General features: G+C 40.7%; 1 protein-coding gene across 1 annotated transcript in view; it reads right to left on the bottom strand.

The window, feature by feature from the left end:
- Nucleotides 1-20,133, bottom strand: part of LRIT1 (leucine rich repeat, Ig-like and transmembrane domains 1) — a 49,021-nt gene that overhangs the window by 9,781 nt on the left and 19,107 nt on the right. Inside the window, exons 2-4 of the mRNA XM_009567518.2 lie at nt 7,815-8,227; nt 4,834-5,300; nt 1,098-1,403 (exon numbers count right to left, since the gene is read on the bottom strand). Of these exons, the coding sequence (XP_009565813.2) occupies nt 1,098-1,403; nt 4,834-5,300; nt 7,815-7,936 (895 nt within the window). The 5' untranslated portion in view covers nt 7,937-8,227. The remainder of the gene's footprint in view (nt 1-1,097; nt 1,404-4,833; nt 5,301-7,814; nt 8,228-20,133) is intronic.

Genomic DNA, 20,133 nt, shown 5'->3' on the forward strand with positions numbered 1-20,133 from the left:
TATTTATCACAAGTTGCTCTACTGCTGTGAAAGTAAAATGCTCTCTCCCCTTTTTCTTTGCGCAAAGTAGCCCAGAAACCCTTTGAAGATGGGTTAGTGACCTATCTGCTGAATTTAGACTCTGTGAAAGGCAGAGCCAGGCCTGGGGACAGTAGCATTCAGGGGAGGTTGGAGGGATGAAGGGTCAGGTCCTGATCTAAATCTTCTAGGGCAGAAATCTAAGGACAGCTGCCTTCAGTGCAGCAAAAGTGTCTTCCTTAAATTCTCTGCACATTAAAGGTTTAATATTGCAGTTTGAGGGTCAAACATCCTTGTGAATGGAAATTAAAATATAATCGGTCACAAAAACAGCACTTATTTGAAGGGTTCTCGCACAAGAGGGGTAAACACAGAAGAGGGACTTGGTCAGTGTTTCTCCCACAGAATATTTTGCCACGAGACCTTATCAATCCATCAGAAATGAACCATTTTGTGGAAGCATTGTCACTGAAGTATTGTATCCTTCAGCAGTTTAGTGGCACTTTTCTCTTTTCATATGTCAGTAACCTTGTGTGTTTGCAATCTTTTCTTTCTTTGCCACAGCAGGCTTGAATCCCTGTTGAATTCATGTCAGACACCTCTGCCAGAGATGTTTGCTAACTGATTAATAGTAGCTCATCATTACTCTCAAAGACTCAAAATAATTCAGCAGTTCAGTGACTAAATAATTGATGTAAAGAAAAAAGCCTCTTGCTACAGCTGGACAGATTTGCAGAAAAACCCTTGATAATTCTCACCATCACCACAATTGTTATGAAACAAAGCAAAACCAATATTTTGCACATGATAATATGCAGTTATCTGATAATATTTACATCAACATGTGAATAATTTTATCATCTATAGAAAATCACAACACTACAGTGAATGACATGCAACACTATTGTGAATTATAATGAATCTTTAAAAAAATCTGAAAAATAAAGTGGTGCAAAATTATCAGTAGGAAGGCTCTACTGACACAGAAGTTTCCATTTGCTCCACAGTCTACAGAAAATAAAAGTGCGGGTCTTCCTCACTCATTCCATGTGTACAAGAAAAGCTTAAATCAAACCTACCTGTGCCATTCAGTTGAGCACCATCAGCCCTTCTCCAGCTGAGCTCAGGAATGGGCACTCCTGTTGTCCCACATCGTAGTAGCACAGTGCTGCCAAGGATGGTCTTTACTTTGGCTACGGATGTATGTACAACGGGGCTTTGACATTTCCTTAGCTCGACTTGGCTGAAGAAGACTCCTGCAAGGCTCCGGGGGGTGAAGCATTTCAGCCTGGGCTCAATGAACGCTATGTTAGGAGACTGAAAATTCAGGAAATGGACCATTTCATACAGGCTGCAGTCACATACCCAAGGATTGTCTTGCAAACCTGTGAAAATAAACCAGAGCACTAAGTCAATTCAACAACACTATATTTTTTTTGCTATATTAGTTTCTATTTTTCAGCAGGACAAACTGTGATAGGCTCCTAATCTGCCCAGGTGAGGACTGCTGGTGCATAGGCAAGAATATGGGAGGAAGTTCCAACAGCCCCCACTGCTGTTGGCTGAGGTTGATTGATCCCACAGTTCCCAATTAGTAGAAGAAAAAAATTACAGCTTGCTAAAGCATCTCAAAAATCTGGAAAATATTCTTTAATTTCAAAGCAAAAGTAAATATATCATGAAAACATCAGTATTTGTGCATATAAAGTAGTAAAAAGTTATAAGCACATTTGGCTCCAAGATGGAAAAAAACCTAGTAGCCGGGGCGGAGAGCTGGTTGGTTTTGGGGTGTGGATTTTTTTGATTTGGAGAAACTATGGAGTCTCTTCCTTAGACAGGCTGGGAAATTCTTCTCACTGGAAATTATTAAAATACAAGCCAGATTATTAGACCAGCTATAAGGCCTGTAAATAGGTGTAGGTGATCCTTCTTGTCTGGGAGAGTTCTCTTCTGGCCCTGTTATTCCGTGTTATTTTCATCGTTCTAATAATGAGTTATTCTTCCTGAAATGCTAATTTAATCTTAATAAGATGAAAGCACTGTTTTATAAACCAAATTGAAGAATATACATGTTATGGTATATAAAAGAACTTAAATAGTCAATAACTATATCACATAAAATATACACATAATATACACATAAAAAGGAGTATATTGAAGAATGCACTCCTCTTTCAGAGTCCCGGAATGTTTCTTTTTTCTATCTCAGCACATATTTATTGAACTCAAATTCTGAAAATGAGACATTGCTGTATTAAAAATAGACCTGTGAAGATGATACCAAAAAAGCAAAATCAGAACTAGGGCAATGCAGGAACAGAAGTTGCTGCATTCTGATTAAATCTGTGTCATCCTACTTAAAATAATGATATTCACCTGTCCTGTGGACATTTTATGGTCTCTAATGACTTCAGCTAGCAGAACTGGAACCAAAGATATTTATACCACCTAACCCTAGCCATGCACTTGAAGCCTAAGCCAGGAGGACAGCATCCCAGAATTCTTGCCTGCCATCGCAGCAAGCTCTGCTACCTCCAACGGGGCTTCTCCTCCTCTTTTCTACAGGCAGACCAAGGACATGGCTTGGGGCTGGCAATTTCCTGAAAGTGGAGAGTACTAATGCTCCCTCGATTACTGGCAGAAAGAAACAACAGCTGCCCACCCTACAGTGCCCACTCTTGCTGGCCCCGGTAGTAGTCATGCAAGCAGGAGCTTGCACAACCAAGAACCAGCAATAATCAAGTTTTGACAAACACAGAGGGTGAACCATCAGGTTCCATAAGCATCAAGAAGCTGCTTCGATTTGCTAGAGCAAATGGAAATACAAGGTCAATCAGAAGCCCCTGAGGCCTCAAATAAACTCTTTTAAAGACTGACAAGAAACTGTTTTAAAGACTGATGAGACCGTTGCATACGCTCATACCCATCCTTGGAAAGAGGCCTGAGAGCAGTAGACCTTGGTGTCCTGTCCTCAGCTGATGGCACAGCACCCTCAAAGTCCCTGTGAGCCCTTTGCTGGCCTGCATGGCACAGTGCTGTGGTCTCAAGTGGACATTCCTCAGGTGCAAAAGCTTGCACCCTTGGCACAGACTATCAGCCACCAAACTACCACTCTAAGTACTTCTTCTTGAAATAGTCTACAAGCAAGGTCTCTGAAGAGGAGTCAAAATGATGCACTGTAGACAAAGGAAGGGACTCTGCTGATTCTTTATTATTCATGGCTTTTTTTTTTATGCTTCCATGAGAAACAGTCATAGGCAGAGTGAAACGGAAACATGCAGCTGCATTCTCCCATTCTGCTCCTGCGAGGGGTGTGCATTTCATATACCTCGTCCCTGTGGGTGTCAGCAGGATAGGACCTAGGAGCTGGAGTGTCTATACATTGCTGCATTATGCTCATCTGTCTACATGAATTTTGTAGGATCCTGGCACAAGCAACCTGTGCACAGCTGGCTATGTAAACGCTTGGGTTGTCCACGAGCATCAAGGCACGATCTGTTCTTTCTAACAAAATACTCTCCTGATCTATATGGAATGAAATAACATTTTCACATGTAACTTGACTCTAAAAAATAGAGAAGAGTATGATCTAGGAAGTGTCTTGTCATGCCACAATTTAAATGGGGAATCCCAAACAGCCAGCTTTGGCTTAAAGAACTTGACACCACATCTGACAAAACAAGATGACAAAATGCTTGCTCTTCTCCTGATTCTAATGAAACCTTAAACATCATCTGCTAAGGACACTAAAAGCTCTGTAGATGGCAGTTCGAACCTTTTTAAAGTCTTGTGTTTCTTTCCCCTGTAATCTGGTTTAAAAACCTTTACCCTCCTAAATTGATCCAGAGTACAAAGAGCATGGATACTTCCCACAGCGAGAGAAAAGTTGTAGTGTCTCTGATGAGATTATCAGCAAGTGCCTGGACTCATATCCGTGGCTGTAGAGGCAGTACATGCAGATCCACATGCCCCAGAGATCAAACACAGTGAGTGGAGCTCGTTCAGCTCATAGCAAGTGAAGACAGCAGATGGCAACAACTCCAAACCATCAACTTCCTGTGGATTTGACCCAGTGCATAACGTCTAAAAGGCTGAGTAGTAATCCCCTGAACTAGTTAAATGTGCTCGAAACCTCATCTGGAGATACTGCAACTGAAAGGATTCAAGGGAGTGATATGTAATATGCCCTCTGACAAAAAAAATGTGCAATTGCACAAAAGCCACACTTCTGAGAAGCTCAGAATTGTCACCAAAAAAAAAGTGTTTTCTTCTAATATAGCTGCCCCTACAGCACTCTCTTGGTGGCTTGGGGGAGACTAATTTGTGTTAACATATTAACAAGGCTCTGGAAAGACACTAGCAATCCTGACCGAGATTATATGTTCGGTTATGGTTTCATTCCTCATTAATTTGGACATAATAAATATCCATCTTTTTATTTAATGCTGCTGAAAATGGATTGATTCCATAGTAACTTTACTAGCAAAAAGCACACGAATGATGTGCAGCTCTAATCATATTTGTATTTCTGTCAAAAATGACAGTGTCAATAAATAAAAAGGACTTGAGCAAGAGTCATCAGTTTTACGTTACAAAGATTCAAGAAAGTTATGAAGTTAATGGTGTAATAAGCTGTGTGTGGGGAGCCCGGGGTGAGTTTGTTAAAATGCAAACTAATTTACACACGTTATATGGGGTATTGAATTGTGTACAGCAGTGTATTTGCTGTGGTAACCGCAGTGGGTGAAAATGCTGCAACAGGATGAGGACCTCTTGACATTTGTGCCCCTGCAAAATGACAAGCACTTCTCTTACCTAGGATGATCTTGGAGTTGTCATTGGGGAAGTAGGGAACAGCCTGGAGGTTGGCCCAGGTGGCAATAAGAGCCTGAGGAAGGGTCATCAGCTTATTGCTTGACAGGTCGAGGTATGTGATATTCTTGACATAACGAGCAGCATCTGGAGGAATTGAGGTAAGTTCGTTGTTGTGCAAATCCAGAAGTCTTAGCTGCGGCATGTCAGCCAGGGTTTCCCAGGGGAATGATATTAAGTCATTCCCATCCAGCCTCAGCTCCTGCAAGCGACGGAGGCCCTTGAAGGTGATTGTGCTGAGGCTGGCCAGGGAGTTATAGGGCAACCAGAGGTACTCCAGGTTGTGTAGTGCATGGAAAGCCTCTCCTGGCACCCTTCGGATGGCTGTCTTTTCTATCCGAAGCTTAGATGTATCTACAGGGATGTTCACAGGAGTGAGGGTCATCTCCGGGTCATTACACAGCACCGTCCTGGTGGAGAAACACAAACACAGAGGTGACTTTCTTGTATTTTGAAAAGGTCTTGAAACTCTATTTCAATGCAAGATTCTGATCTCCCTTTCTTTTTTCATAGGCTTTTTTCTTGTCATTTCTTACTTGCTGCTCATCTCTACATCACCACAAGTACACCAACTTGCAATAATTCCTATGTACCTTTTGACAGCAAAGACTGAAGTGTTGTGCCTCTCCTGGAGCAGTATGAGTCTGAGTCTGGCCCATATAGTGTTCCTGCTTTTTCTTCTTTAATTTTTTTTCCCCCCCCCAAATGCTTACGATAGACAGCATTGACTACATTCATGCACAACAATGTTCTAGCACAAGTTAAAACAAAAGGATCCCTAAATTGAACAACAAAACGCATAAAACGATGCCTTAGAGAGGGCTGGGATGGCAGGAAATAATATAGATTAAATACAGCATAGAATCTTTGGCTCATGAAATGAGAATGGGAAAGTTAGCTAACAACTCACAGGCAATACACTACAGCATGCTCCGCTTTGCTAGGAAACAGTCTGGATGGTGTCCACAGAGGGTAGCAGTCACTGCACCACAGGCACATACAGTTACGAGAGTGGGAGTGCAGAAAATTAACTCTTTGGAAAATGCTATACTATAAGCAAGGCAGATTTGTGTCTCTTAATCATTCCTTCCCATTTCTAGTCTCTAGAGGTCAAATCATGACAACACCATGCTGCATTTTCATATGAAAAAGAATGGTGACTTTGCCTTTACTAAGATGTTGGGATTGTAGATAGCCATGAGGAATGAAGGGAGACAAAAGACTGCACTTTGATTTGCCTATCAGCAAGGAGAAAAAGACAAGTTCTTAAAATACAAAGCAAAAGGTAACAACGTAGGTAGGCACTTCCCATTCTACATGCCAAACGATATCACAAGAAACATAATGTTATCAGTCAGGTAAGAGTTTCTTATCGTGTTGCCTGGCTGATAAATAGAATATTATAAATATTACTGCCAAAACCAGGCAGTTATTCCTCTGCTCTGAACAAAAACAAATAACATCACTGAATGGCTCATGCGAGTTTTCCAGAGTTAAATGTTATTTGAGCATACAGTTAAATTGTTAATTTATAATCAAAGCATAGTACATTACTCTCATCCAGTACTTTTATTATGGCATTAAATCTTGCCCATCCTCAGCTAAAAGTTGAGACACTGAAGAAGAGAAAAATCTATCAAATATGAAAAGTCCAGAAATACTCTTTCAATAATTTGGTTTTTTGCGTATGCATGATATGTGATAACAGGTACACTGTGGCAGTAAAAGTGTACTTCCCATATTGTCCCTAAAAATGTGTCAGCAAGCACTAAATATTTAATCTATGGGATAACCTTCTTCTACTAGTGAGAAATACGAATCATAATGCAGAAAAAATAGGTGACATTACACTTCTTAAGGGACTAAAGGATATTTGTTTTACTATGTGTCTTGCCAAAACACACTACAGATTTTTCCAGTAGCTGAGAAGAAATTCCCCTAGGAGCTGTGACATTTATGGAGCAATAATTACCTCTCTTGCTATCGCTCTCCCTTCTAACAATTGCAGACTACTTGTGTCTCTACCACACTTCTTACCGGGAAAGTTGCTGCTATTAAATCTATAGCACCATAAAAGTGATATGAATGATAGGTCTATTTCATGGCTGTCCAAAATACAGGGGACAGCCTTTCATTTCAGTACTGCGGTCTTGTCTAGAAAATATTTCTTCAAAAGAATTTTGCAATTCCTCTATCTGTCACAAAACCTCCTTTACTGAGAACCATACCTTATAAAAATGTAGTCTGTGTTTCATTAAGTCAGATCATTAATTTGTGATTACCCTTCAGAAAGACTTCTTTATTACAGTCCTCCAGAGAAATGTCTGTACAATGGCGCTGCATTCAAAAATGGATGCCCTTCTGGTCTTGTCTTCTATTTTAATGGAAAGTTTCCTGTCTGTGACTTATCCGATTTTATTTTTATTATTACTATTATCATCTAATGTTTTCGGTCATTCTCAACTAGAGCCTATCGCTTTGCCTAAAATCCCCAACTGAAAGATCTTTTAAGAAATTTGAATTGCAGTTTTTGGTACCACAACATAAACCAAATGTAGTTACACTAAAGAAACAAAGCAGCAGAGCAGAATAAAGCCTTTTAAAACTAGCATTTTCAAGGTAAAAAAAGGAGAAAACGCTGCTTAAATTTTATTCCCTTTTTGCTGTTGTGCCAGCAGTAATTATGTCACTTCTGTTCTCACAGAGGAGATGCCCAAATGCTTTCTCTGAAATCAGCTTACTGCGTTTCCAGAAGCTAATCCTCTGCAAATAAAGCTAGAGCGCAAAGCAACTGCAAAAAAATAATGGACACAAAGACTGGAAGCGATATTTTCTCCTCCAAGCATCCTTACAGAGGAGAAGCAATAAAACCCCTGACACCTAGAGAAAAAGCAGCAACCCCCTGGGGAAGGGTATCATCATACCTGGCTTTGGTCCCTTCGCTGAGGCTGTGGAAGGCGCAGCTGCACTGCGTTGGGCACGAGCCGCCCGCCCATGGCAGCCCTCCGAGCGTTAAGCAGCAGAGCAAACTCCCCACGATCCACATGGCTACCTGTGCATGGGAAGGATACCTGGGCACTAGACAACGTGGAGGGCTTCGCCTATTGTTTTATCCATCGGCTGGTCACATCTTGTTAACTCCCTTTCGTTTTCAGCCGCGCTGTGATCTTCCAGCCCTCACTGAGTCCATCAGATAAAAAAGGATAGGCAGGGATTAAGGATGGGGACTTGAGTTATTTTCATGAAGGTGCTTATTGCTTCCTGGAACCATACCGACAGTGTTTCTTCCCTCGGGGAGCCCCATCAAAACATCCTCCTCATGCAATCCGTGGTTCTTCTGCAAGAAAAATCAAACATACTTTTGGGGGACCTGCATCACAGGCAAGAAAACTGTTATCTGACCAGGAATTAGCAATAATTTTCTTCTTCACAGGGAACTGTGAATACTTAAAACCAGTTTCTTGTGCTTATAGACCGTAAGCCTCTCATATACTAAAAAGAGATAGTGATAATATTAAAAGGCTTTATTTTTTTAAAAAACTCCTAGTTTGATTGAGCAATTATTGAACTGTTAACAACGTGCCTGATATTAACAAACAATGAATAACCCAGCAAATATACGCATATTTCAGTTTATATTAGGGCTAGCACGCACCTGCTGAGCACCGTGCTCTGACTTGCAGACACAGACATGCCCAGATGAGGGACCATTTTTAGGAGCACCCCCTCATGCAGCACCACGCGACAGCTTCAGGAATGCTAAAAAGAGCTCGGCTCTGTCTTAAGAACAGCCCAGGACCAAGCAACAAATTATTTTTGTCTAGTCTCCTCAAAGACAGTTTTTCCCCCATCTATTAACAAAGGCAGTCATAATTGCAAAGCTGATGGAAACCACCAATGTTAGCAGCAGTATTCATCTGACTCCAAAGAGTGCAATACATTGAGAAAAGCAGAGCCCAAATATACACAAATATAAAGCTGAAGAAGTTGATACTTGAGACAGGAGTAAAATTCTATTCATACTATCAAGGACATCTCATGTTTATAAAGACTATTATTTTCTGTTAAGCGTGAAAGTACATAAAATCATATTCCAAATGCGCAACACTCCCTTAAAAGTAAAAAGCTTTGGAGAAACTAATAGATGATGACTTTTAATCTGATCAGATCACTACTCCCCCACTTCTCAGCCATACTGCATTATAGCTTTGGCAGAAAAATTGACCCCTGTGTCAGACACAAAACAGAAAAACACAAGTTAAAAGTTAACAGAAATGAGGAGTGACTGAACAGAGCCGAGCAGCTAGCAATAAACACTAACCAGACACCGCTCTTTGAGACACACCTTAGGGGAATTTCTCTTGCAGTTGTCAAGCTCAGGAAACCCTCAGTGCCCAACAGTGTTCCAGGGTAAAGTCCCGGATACCTTGCTTCAGCACAACAATTGAGCAATTCTACTAAAATCCTGGACTCTGCTAACTCAATAGGAACTCTGCCTTCTGCTTCACCCAAAGAGATGAGTGTGAGATCACATGTGGCTGGTTGAGGCAGAAGCCAGCCACCATCCTGTTAGCCTTTCAGCACTGGTCAATTCCCAGTTTCCCTTTCCTTTACCTAAGGTCAGAAGAACAGGGGGGTAAGGAATAACAACTACAACGATTTCTCGAAAAATACATTTTTGCGGGTCTTAATTATAGTCTCATTGATCAGAAAATTGCCCATTGCAGTCTCCTGTGTCAGTGTTTGAGGATGCTACCTCTTGTGGATAACCATCTAAATTCAGATTTCCCTAAGAGAGAACTACAGCTCTGCATGTTTTTAAAAGCCAGATTATATCTACAGCCACTCTTCTGCAGAGATGCATAGAAGAATCCAATCACATGAACTACCTTAAAGCCAGAAAGAAATGGGAATAACCTAGCCCCCAAAATATTATTGAGGCTAGAAGAAAAGATTTTAAAAAGAAAACCAAATCAAAAGCACAACAGACCGTTCAATGTGCAAAGATTCCACCTGAGAGTGCTGTAAGAGACAGATGTTTTGAAGAGCTGCTGTGGATGTTACTCTTCAAAAATCAAATCTCTTCCACATTTGTTCAGCCATTTCAGATCCCTGACAAAAGAGTAGGCAACGAGAGCTGTCAAGATGGACAAGATATTCCCAAATAAGCATGACAGGAACAAAATTATTTGCCTTTTAAGGAATCTGGTGTCTCCTCCTGTTGGCAATGAAGGAATTAAGGGATCCTAGTTCCCCAGCAAAGCTGGATGCGGAAGTCTATATAATTTCCTCATGTCCTCACTGCTGCCCACTGCTCCCTGCTGCCTTGCCAAGCTGTGATGAGGAGGATCCCTATAGGATAAACTGGCTGAAGTAGCTCTAGCTCCCAAGTTCACCCCCTACCTGTTGTGGACCTGTTGATTATGCTTTTTTTTTTTTTCACATATTTAATCAGAAGTTACCAGTCAGAAGTGCAGCAATAACATACCTATTCCCTAGGTACAAACTACCTGAAGGTTAATGAATATGTAACAGCAACGGAATAAGGCATTGTTCCTAACAGACTGCTTACCAGGATTTCTGGTTGTATAGCTGTCTTCATGCAGAATTCATCCTGTGTTCTTCAGCAGAATGAAATTACACTGTCAATTTTTCAATAATTCTGGGTAATGAACTCTCAGAGTTTCAAGGTAATCTAGATGTGGTTTGGGGCTAACTATTAAACAGACATTTTATGGTGCCATAGTTTCAGATAAGCTTGTTTCACAAGTAACTCAGATAATTAATTAATGCTTGTAGAAATCGCTTACTGAGAGGATGGCCCAAAGGATTCTATTTCCCCATGCTATTTTCACATTCTACATTTATTGTTGTTCAAAGAAAAATTCAAGTATCTCATTATTTATTTCTGAAGAGATGAGAATGCTATGCTGTGCTGCTCATTAAATATCCATAGCTGTTCTCTCATCGACTTCCATTAGGTCCCATTTCTAGATTTAATGATTTCTCAGTTCCCTTAACGATCTCCAAGCTAAGACCAAGTTCATCAGGTTTTTTAGTGCACTCATTGGTCAACTTGCCTTGCTGCCCAGACCCTGTCTCAGCTCAATACTCGCAACATTGATTGAAACATCTCTCCCCACGGAAGTTAAATTCTACTTGAAAAAGCAATTCAACATAATTAACCTCTTGCCTCTTTTTTTTTTTTTTTCAATGCATCTGACGAAGTGGTTTCCTTCCATTGGAGCTCTGGAATAATAAAATTGTAGAAAGCAGTCAGCAGCTGTATGGTAAGACTTGCATTCATGAACCTCAATTTTCCCTCACAAATGAAACATCCAAGTTACAACTAAATGCCAAGAGCAGTAGAAGTAAACTTAATTTATAAAAAGCAACAGCAATCAATAAAGCACGCCTTAGCAGCTGCTAATACAATGCACTTTGTCAAGAAAACTGTTATTTAGTTAACCTGACAGACTTACTTCTGAACAAGAAAGAGAAAGACTTGATGGTAGGCTGAGAAATTAATAAAACAAGATAAATAAGAGTGGGAACATTAGCAAGTTTCTCACTTTGGACTGTATCCACAAGTGTGTCAGAGGCATGTGGAAAAGGGAGGGAAAAGGACCAATCAACTAATAATTCAGTTCTGCTTTATCATCATTTACACATTTGAAGTTTTCCTCCCTATTGCCTACATTCTCTTACAATCCTTCATCGGTACATCACCACCAAAGGATGAAAATGATGAGTTAAGCATCAAGCCCCAGGAACACCCAAAAGCCAGGCTTGATCTGAATGGCCAAGAGAGTGGGACTGGCTTCACTATGGGGAAACTCAAGAGGTTTATCATGAGGAGAGGAAACCAACTTAGGTAAGGCTTTAGACATACGGAGCTGAAGGAGGAGGAAAAAGAGGAGGAGTGCCTTGGTGCACAGGCTTCATAGGTGTAACAGAAAGGAGCAGGCAGAAGAGAAGAGAGTTGGTACAACAAAGACAAAGAAATAAGATGTTTAAAAAGCTAAGGGTAAATGCCAGTACCTGCATTTCTAGCACCGCAAGACAGGAACCGCAAGTACGCATGAGGCGAGTGGGCTGCAAGTAGTTACTGCTTCTGGTTACATCCATGCTTCCTTCCCAATTCAGTGAGATGGAGGAGATAAAACTTGAAGAAAAATCTGGATACTATTTTGCAAAGACCATGTATTTAATTCACTTTTATACAGGGTTCTAGTTTGGCCTGAAGCATTTGTTTGCAGAGTAACGGTTTTCTGGATCTTCGTTGTATTTTTAATGCTCAAGTATATTATCTCTCTTCCCAGCTACTGAACAGTTATACACGCATTATCCTTAATTGAAAATGAACACTCATTAGCTAATTTCCTTATATGTGCAGGTGATATTTATGTGAGACTTTAAAATCAATACCACCTTTTGCTAGTGCCAAAGGTACCAGTGCAGAGTAAAAACGTTTTTTAATGGTAGCCAATTCCATTCCATTATAAAATTAGTGGGAGTTAGGCCCTTCACTTTCATGAGCACAATTCTGCACCCTAAATCATAGAAATAGTGATCCTTTCTGCTTACTTAGCAAGTAAAGGGTTTCTTCTCAGCATTAAGCTAAAAATATCAACTAGATAATAAACCATACAAAGACTAGCCAGCGAGTGCCATTGTGCAGAAGTGTAAAAACTCGTTTTGCATTCTCTGAGAAGATCCAACTCCCCTGCTTATATTTTTGGTGCAAGTAAATGCAAAACAAACCGAGTCAATGTCTACTGTCAGCAAAGTTCAGCACATGGCAATCTTTTCTATCTTTCCTCAGTGGGCTGTAATTTAAAGAAAATGTTTTGGGTTGTTCTTAATAAGATGGAGTTAATTACTTGACAGTATAGTTTCCAGTTTTTTCCCATATAAGCTTTTTGAACACAGAAATGTCTTATCAGCAGATTCTATGCACAAGCTCAAAAGCAAAACTCGAGTAACGAACTCAGCATGCTCCACTAAGTCACTCCTTTTCAATATGACTGTTGTACAGAATTTATTTTTACTTCTTTTCCCCATATACTTAGAGAAATATGTCATAAAGCAAATAAAACACTGTATTTTATCATAAATGAAAGCCATAAAATACCTCATTATCGAGATTTCTTTCTGAAAGATTTTATTAGCAGGCAACACAGGCCAGACACTAAATCAATTTCATTAGGTAAATGCATCTCCAAGAAGCTTCTGGCAGGACACATCTCATAAAGTGGAAAATCCTTCCCACTGATGCAAGTCGAGAGCATGTTAACGCATTACGTCATTCTAAATTGGATCTTGCACTTAATGCTGATGAAGGAAGCTCCTCCAGACCTATAGGACTGAAGTCATTAATAGACCTTTAGGCATGCTGAAGAAACAAAGGAAAAAAAAAACAATTTTTGTCCTGCATCATTAGAAGTTTATCGGTGGTATTTCTTTTGTGCATACGTTTACCTCGGTTGCTGTAGCTAGTGCAGAACAGCAGAGGTGAGGAGTACAGATCTCTAACCCAAGAGGGAGATAAATGCATACACCTTCCTTATGAATGCAGCATTTGACCCATTTCTGTCAGCACAGCAGAAGCTGCTTCACAAGGGCAGGTTGCAACCAGCAGTGCTCAGTGAGACAAAGCCTAGCAGAAGATGGAGGTGTACACCAATCCACCTTGTCCCTCCCTCCCTCCTCCTCCCTTTGGGCTCAGGCAGCACCTAGACAGATCTCACCACAACTGATGCAAATTTAAAGTGCTGCATGGCCATGACACTACTGTAACCAGGACCTCCAAGTCCAACAGGAGAATGATCTCATCAGGAACCAGGAAGGCAAGTTTGGCCTTGGGCTGGAGGAGGTGACGCTAATGCTTGCCTTACTTTATAGATGGAATGGGCCAGCCACCACTGCCATGACTCTTCTTCTCAAAAGGTCCCACAGGCATAGGCAAATGCCACTGGGGTCAGACACACAGGAACTCAGAGCAAAATTCTCTGGGACAAGACCTCTGTAAACTCCTCTGCAGAGGGGAACAGCAGATGAACTAACTCTCTTAAAAGCCCTGCTGTCTTTGAGGCTATTAGTCTTGAGCGCTAAGGAGAGAGTGAACTTGTGTTTCCTACTAGATGGAAGCTGGAAGATGCTTCCACTCACAACCAATATATGCACAGAAAAAAACGCATAATTCCACAACAATAACTGCTTTAATTACCATAAAACCACCCACCAAGGTAATGCAAAAAAAATAACACAAATGTGAAATTCACTACTGAGTTGCACAGAATAAATCTTTTTGATGATACTGGCATTTCTGACTAGCTTTGTTACATTCAGAAAGATCTTTAAATCTCAAAACAAGCACCACTATTGCAAGCTGCAGTCATCCGTCAGCTCCCTGCTATGCCAGCTCACTTGACATTACAGCTGGTAGTAGAGGGGAGGGAAAGAAGCATCGCAGCAAATTCTTACGGCTGGAATATATGGTTTGCAAAGTGCTTACTATTTACATTTATACTAAAAAAATGCCTGGGTGCTCTAGTACAGCATAGGGAGCCTAGAAGTTTTTGTCAAAGACTGACACCTGTATCTCTAATGGACCACAGCCAAAGAACACATGACAGAAAGATTAAGGAAAGAAGCATATAAAGTAATCAAGCGTATCACTACCTGTACGTATATATATTTTAAAAAAAAATCTAGATTTAAAGCTTAAGTTATCATGAATAGAAAACTTATACATTAATACACACTAGCCATAACCTCTTGACTGATTTCTGATGAGAACAGTAGCTGAAGAGGAATTCTTATGAGTTTTTTAAGGAAAGAAAGCAAATATCCAGTGAGTAAGTCTGGAGAAGTATTTATGTGTCTGTACACACATGCACACACTCACAGTTACCAAAACATACACCTAAACCAGCACAAATGTCATATCCAGCAGCACCATTCTCACAAAAAAAACCCCCATTATTCTTCTCTGAGATGCCACCGCCACGTACCAGTCCACTGTAGTCCATTTTGATGACTGGACATACCATGATCACATCTAATATGTGTTTTAAATGGGTAAAACATTTTCAGGTTTATATTCTTGGCATCTCTCCTCTGTCGTACATTCATTCCCTAAAATCCAGTAAAGTTCCTACAGTTTAACAAACTCACCTAACTTTGTGCTTAGCATCCTTAGCTGCATGACAGAGGGGGTCATGCAGTAATATTGCTGACTGCAACAACCTTTTCTGATTTGGACCTTAATAGTATTAGTCTAAGCCCTGCGGAGTCACCTCTGCTTAAGAAACAGTGCCTGTTTTATTTTGCTTCCTCAGGCATGCAAGAAGAATTAAACTTCCAGCACTGTTTATCTGGCTCTCAAATGCAGAGGGAGCATAACGTTTTACATAGCAACCCTCTGCCCTCCTTCCAGCCTGATTATCACCAGCTTTCCTATTCTGATTTTCCTGCCTACAGTCTCAAGACTTTGCAGGATGAGTACGTGCCCTTGGGGCAGTTCTAGTAAACAACTTGGAAACTGTAATTCTTAAACACAGGGACAAAGAAAATAGAGGGGGGGGGGGAAAGAAAACAGAAGAAGGGAGAAAAGGGAGGAAGAAAGGGAATAGGAAAGCTTTTGCCCTGGTGTATTTTATTTTCTTAACATTATTTTTCTAAGAGTAACAAGATCCTTTCAATGTATTATCCTCAGTGATACAATATATGTATAAATATGCCTCAGGTAGCCTCCCACACCCACAACTCTTCTATTGACTCACAGAAGGGCAAAAGGAAAAGTGCCACGCTTTCTGACTTGCGTTCTGGCCCATGCTTCATTCGTTCAACCCTTGGAGATATATAACTGGCCTAAGTCTGATGACCTTGCCAAGAGAAGAAAGAGAAAGAATCCTTGGAAGAAGAGGGAAGCCTATGATCAGAAGCTTCTTCTAAGCTCTGACTTCCCTGTCCCATCCGCCTACAGATGCAGTAATATTAAACCCATCAGACCCATCTGCAGAGAAGTTTGATTTACTTGGGAGGATCTTTGCAAAATCAGCCCTGCAGTCCCACACAGACCAGAAGAAACCTGGGGAAGGCTGATGCTCCAAAGGCAACAGCAGAAGGTAGCACTCGTGCTGCAGCCTGCAAGGAGCGTATAACAAGCTTTCGGTGAGAGCTTTCCCTAAGGAATTCCCGCAGAAATGAAGGGGAGCACAAGGTCCTCAGAAAGTCCTGTCTTCTGGGGAGAGTTTAATAATCTATCATAACAGACATTAAGCTTTTCTACCAAAATATTAGAAAAAAATACCGAGGTGCTTCTTGACAGCTTACTCCCCAACCGTTCTAAGCATTTCTACCTTATTAAGTAAATGCCTCCAGTGAAGTTTTAAAATTGCCATTTGAATTTGCATCACTGTCTTACATGAAGCGTTTGGCAGGTAACCATATCGCCAAAGGAAAATAAGAAAACAATTTGTTTCCTGGGTATTCTCTCTTATTCCAACTTGGCAGATTACCTGTAAGATACTTGTATAACATATGGTTTATATATTTTGTCTGTTTGAAAAGCAATTTCCTAATCAAGACTTCCACTTTACGTTGAAACTCAGTCTATCAAAGAATATATTCAGGAACTGATTTTTTTTCTGTACAAAGGAAAAATTACCAGGACTAAACTAACGGAGAGCTGAAAAAAAAGAGCCTGGAACTATCACTTTGAAATGGCACATTATGAGGATTTCTCTCCTCCTTCATTAGCTAGCTACAGAACAAACAATATTTCAGCAACATTCTCACATTAGAGCTGACAACAACAGCACAACTGAAGACTTTGCCTTCATCATGATTAATTTCATTTTGTGAGATAATGTAGTTTTTACAACTCTGGTTCCACTCTATTATAAAAGGCAACTCAGCTTGAAGAAATTGCTTACTACACTGAGCTCAAAGGATTGGATAACAGCAGCTAAAACAATTAGACAATCTTTTAAAAAAAACAGTAACATTTATTTTATGGAAATGTGGGGGGGGAAGCCCCGTTTAATTGAAAAGCGGGGATTATAAATAGTTCTATTGATTGTCTGTAATGTGCACTAAAAAATGCACTTGGATAACACAAGAGGCCTTGATACATCTATTATAAACAGTGCATACTTGGTCAGGTTTCCACAGGAGCCTTCAGAAGAAAGAAGCCTAAAGAAGAAAGGAGCAGGCAATGACTGTAGCTAACCACAAGCTTCTAAAGGAGTGGAAAGCCTCAAACCTTTCACATGCTGGTACAAATTATTGGACTGCTCCTTGATACAGCTGCTTGAAAGGTGTAAGCGTCATTCTGAACTAGCACCTGGGCTCTCTCAACAGTCAGTAAAGAGGAAGAGGTGTCTCCAGAGCATAATTTATCGTACCCAAATATAGGTGAAGCTTGGGAGCTGCCCATTCCCTTTGATAAACCTAGCTTAGCACATTTAGGTTTTATGTGGAAAAACTTGCATGTCATGAATCCTTCTCAGTGTAAACATAAATCTTACACTGAAGGTCAAGGGAATCTATGCAGAATTCAGGCTTACGTTATGTTTGTGAGGGAAGTATCAGCAGAAATTTTGGGGAAATCCCTACAGAGACACATTGGTAGAAAACTACCAAGACAAGCGCGATATACAACATCACAGTGACAGGAAAAATGAAGTGCTTTTGTCATACATGGCCTAGAAGTTCATTTACATACATGTTCAGTAGTATAGATACATTGAGAAACGTTTCAGAGGGAGTCCCATTGCTTCTTTACAAAAACAATAGTAAACAGAAGGAGAACTGGTGTGCAAATCCTCAATACAACTAAAGCCCTGCTTGAAAGCAGAGTTTCCTTTGAGAACTGGGTACTGGTCTTTGAACTGTAATTCCTGAAAGAGTTACTATTCTGCATGCTGTGGAAAGGGCCGAACCCCACGGGACAAACTGAACAGTGTCAGGCATACCCCATATTTTGCAGGACTGCCTTCTCCTGTGAAGTCCTGGAATATACCTCTATTCAGCAGACAGGCATAGCATATTATATTGTGAACGTGTATATGACCCTAAAATTAGCAGGCTAACTGAAAGCAAAACAGATTATTTGTAGGTGTCCAAAATCTGTTTTGAGAGACAGGTAGCAGGTCAAGGCAACTATTATATGTATCTGAGGACGATCATGATTGGTTCATCCAGCAAAGACAAAGAAGTCTAGGACATGACTAATGTTCTAATAACTATTAATTTTCTTTCCTGAATGAATATACTTATATTTATCAAATATGTATTCAGTTTACTATGGATTAAGCTACCTGTCTCTAGAGGGGCAACTCAAATAGCAGGAAGGAAAAGCAATGCTTCTCAGCTCTAGCACAAGTTTCATCTCTCTCATGCTTGAGGTGTACAATGTGCAGAAAAGCCAGCCTTAGCGCAGCCTGGTCCTGTACAGCCATGCAGCATGGAGAAGAGGTCACGACACAGGTGTGAATGACTGTCTGGAGCCTTGCATCCTTGTGCAGACAAGCACAGGGCTAACACATGATATCTGAGGTAGCTGCGTCTTTTTTGAAAGGATTTTCACACAGCAGTGCTCTGATTCCGAAGATGCCCTCTGCTTGCTTTCCACTGAAATTACAGCTCCTTCACTTTGGCTCAGCATGACCAAGGAGCTTTACCTGATTTGTTCCTGATCTTGAGTCTTTGTGCTTGCAAACAAGCCTCTACCTCTGCCTTCCTCTGTAAAGGCAGTACCTCCCACTCCCCGCTCTCATCCTGTCCAGAGAGATCACAAACTCTGCTGTGGAGACATTCATGTCCTGACCACTGGTCCCAGGGTTGCCATATCCCCAAAAGCACAGTCACTTGCTCCTGCCTCCCCCTCAAGCCTCCTTGGCCATCCCTAGTCCTTCACCACTACTTATTCCTCTAAACAGCTCTGGAGGCAGCTGAAAAGAGCATCAAACCAAGTGGTTTTAAAATACCAGGCAGTTGAGGAGAATAGTTACTACATGGCTGCAGGCTTGTCCTAACAGCTGACACCTGTCCACATGCTGCTCTGGGGGCTTGTCCCCTGCACTGTCCCCTCCCATGGCCAACAACAGGTGCCTACTTATGGTCTGGGGTGTATATTCCCAGCCACTGCTTCCAAATCCAAACAAATTTACACATCTGCAACTAGAAGTTCTCAAGACAATATACTTTCTGGTTTCCTTTCCTTGATAAGAAGCATTTCCCATGGGGACCAAGATTACCTCTCATCTCTGTGCTATCACACTGCAGTCCTGTGTGGCGTTCTCCCAGCCCGCTTCTACTGAAATGCTGCAATGCTGTCATTTTAACATGGTTTTGAATATAAAAAGTCAAAGACTATTTGACTAAACCTGAATCAGAAGAAAGGATTAGGAAGGCAGAGGAATAATAATACATCAATTTAGCAGAGTTCTTGCTGTGAATATAAAAAAAAAGTATGTCAGTAATTTGCACTGATTGCTTAGAGAAAATTCAGAGTGCATGAGCTCTCTTATCTTTGCGCTGCACCTTTTTTTGTTGTGCTTGTACCAATGCATATTTTACAGAGATTAATATGCTCCCACCAAATCCATATAGTCTTATGAAATCCATGGGGACATCTGGCAACAAGCTATCAGATCTTTTTTCACCATGCTCCTCGCAAACGGATTAGTAACCAGTGAAGTATTCATAAGTGAGAGGGTAAAATGAACTGGATGCTTTATTGATGCAGAGAGGAGATCAGTGGGAATTCAAAATATGAAGTTGCAAGATAACATGAGGCTGATTGAAGGATCTTTTCCCCTGAATTTGGCAACAGCAAGCAGCTATCAAAAAAAGTACATAAAGTAGAAAGGGGTCACTAACAATATCAAAACTTAAGGAGTTAATGTCTTCAGCAAGCTTATCATCCTTTGCACGTTTTCACTGACTTCACATGAATACACGATCCAGGGTTATGTCTTATGTAAAAAGGAGGGAAAGGAAACAAATGCAGTTGGGAAAAGAACTATCATTAGTAGATTATATAAAATTCAAGAATTTATTCCCCATTTATGCCTCCTCTTGGCTTAAAGAAAACCCTTCATAACTTACTGAATTTAGCAGCTATATTGGACCTAATACTATCCCATACTATCCCAAAGAACTACTAGAAAACCAGCTTAACCCAGCATCAAAACCAGATACTGAGAGCTTGATACATAAAGTTTCTGTTGA

This window comes from Cuculus canorus, chromosome 7, assembly GCF_017976375.1.
Source record: "Cuculus canorus isolate bCucCan1 chromosome 7, bCucCan1.pri, whole genome shotgun sequence".
NCBI lineage: Eukaryota > Metazoa > Chordata > Aves > Cuculiformes > Cuculidae > Cuculus > Cuculus canorus.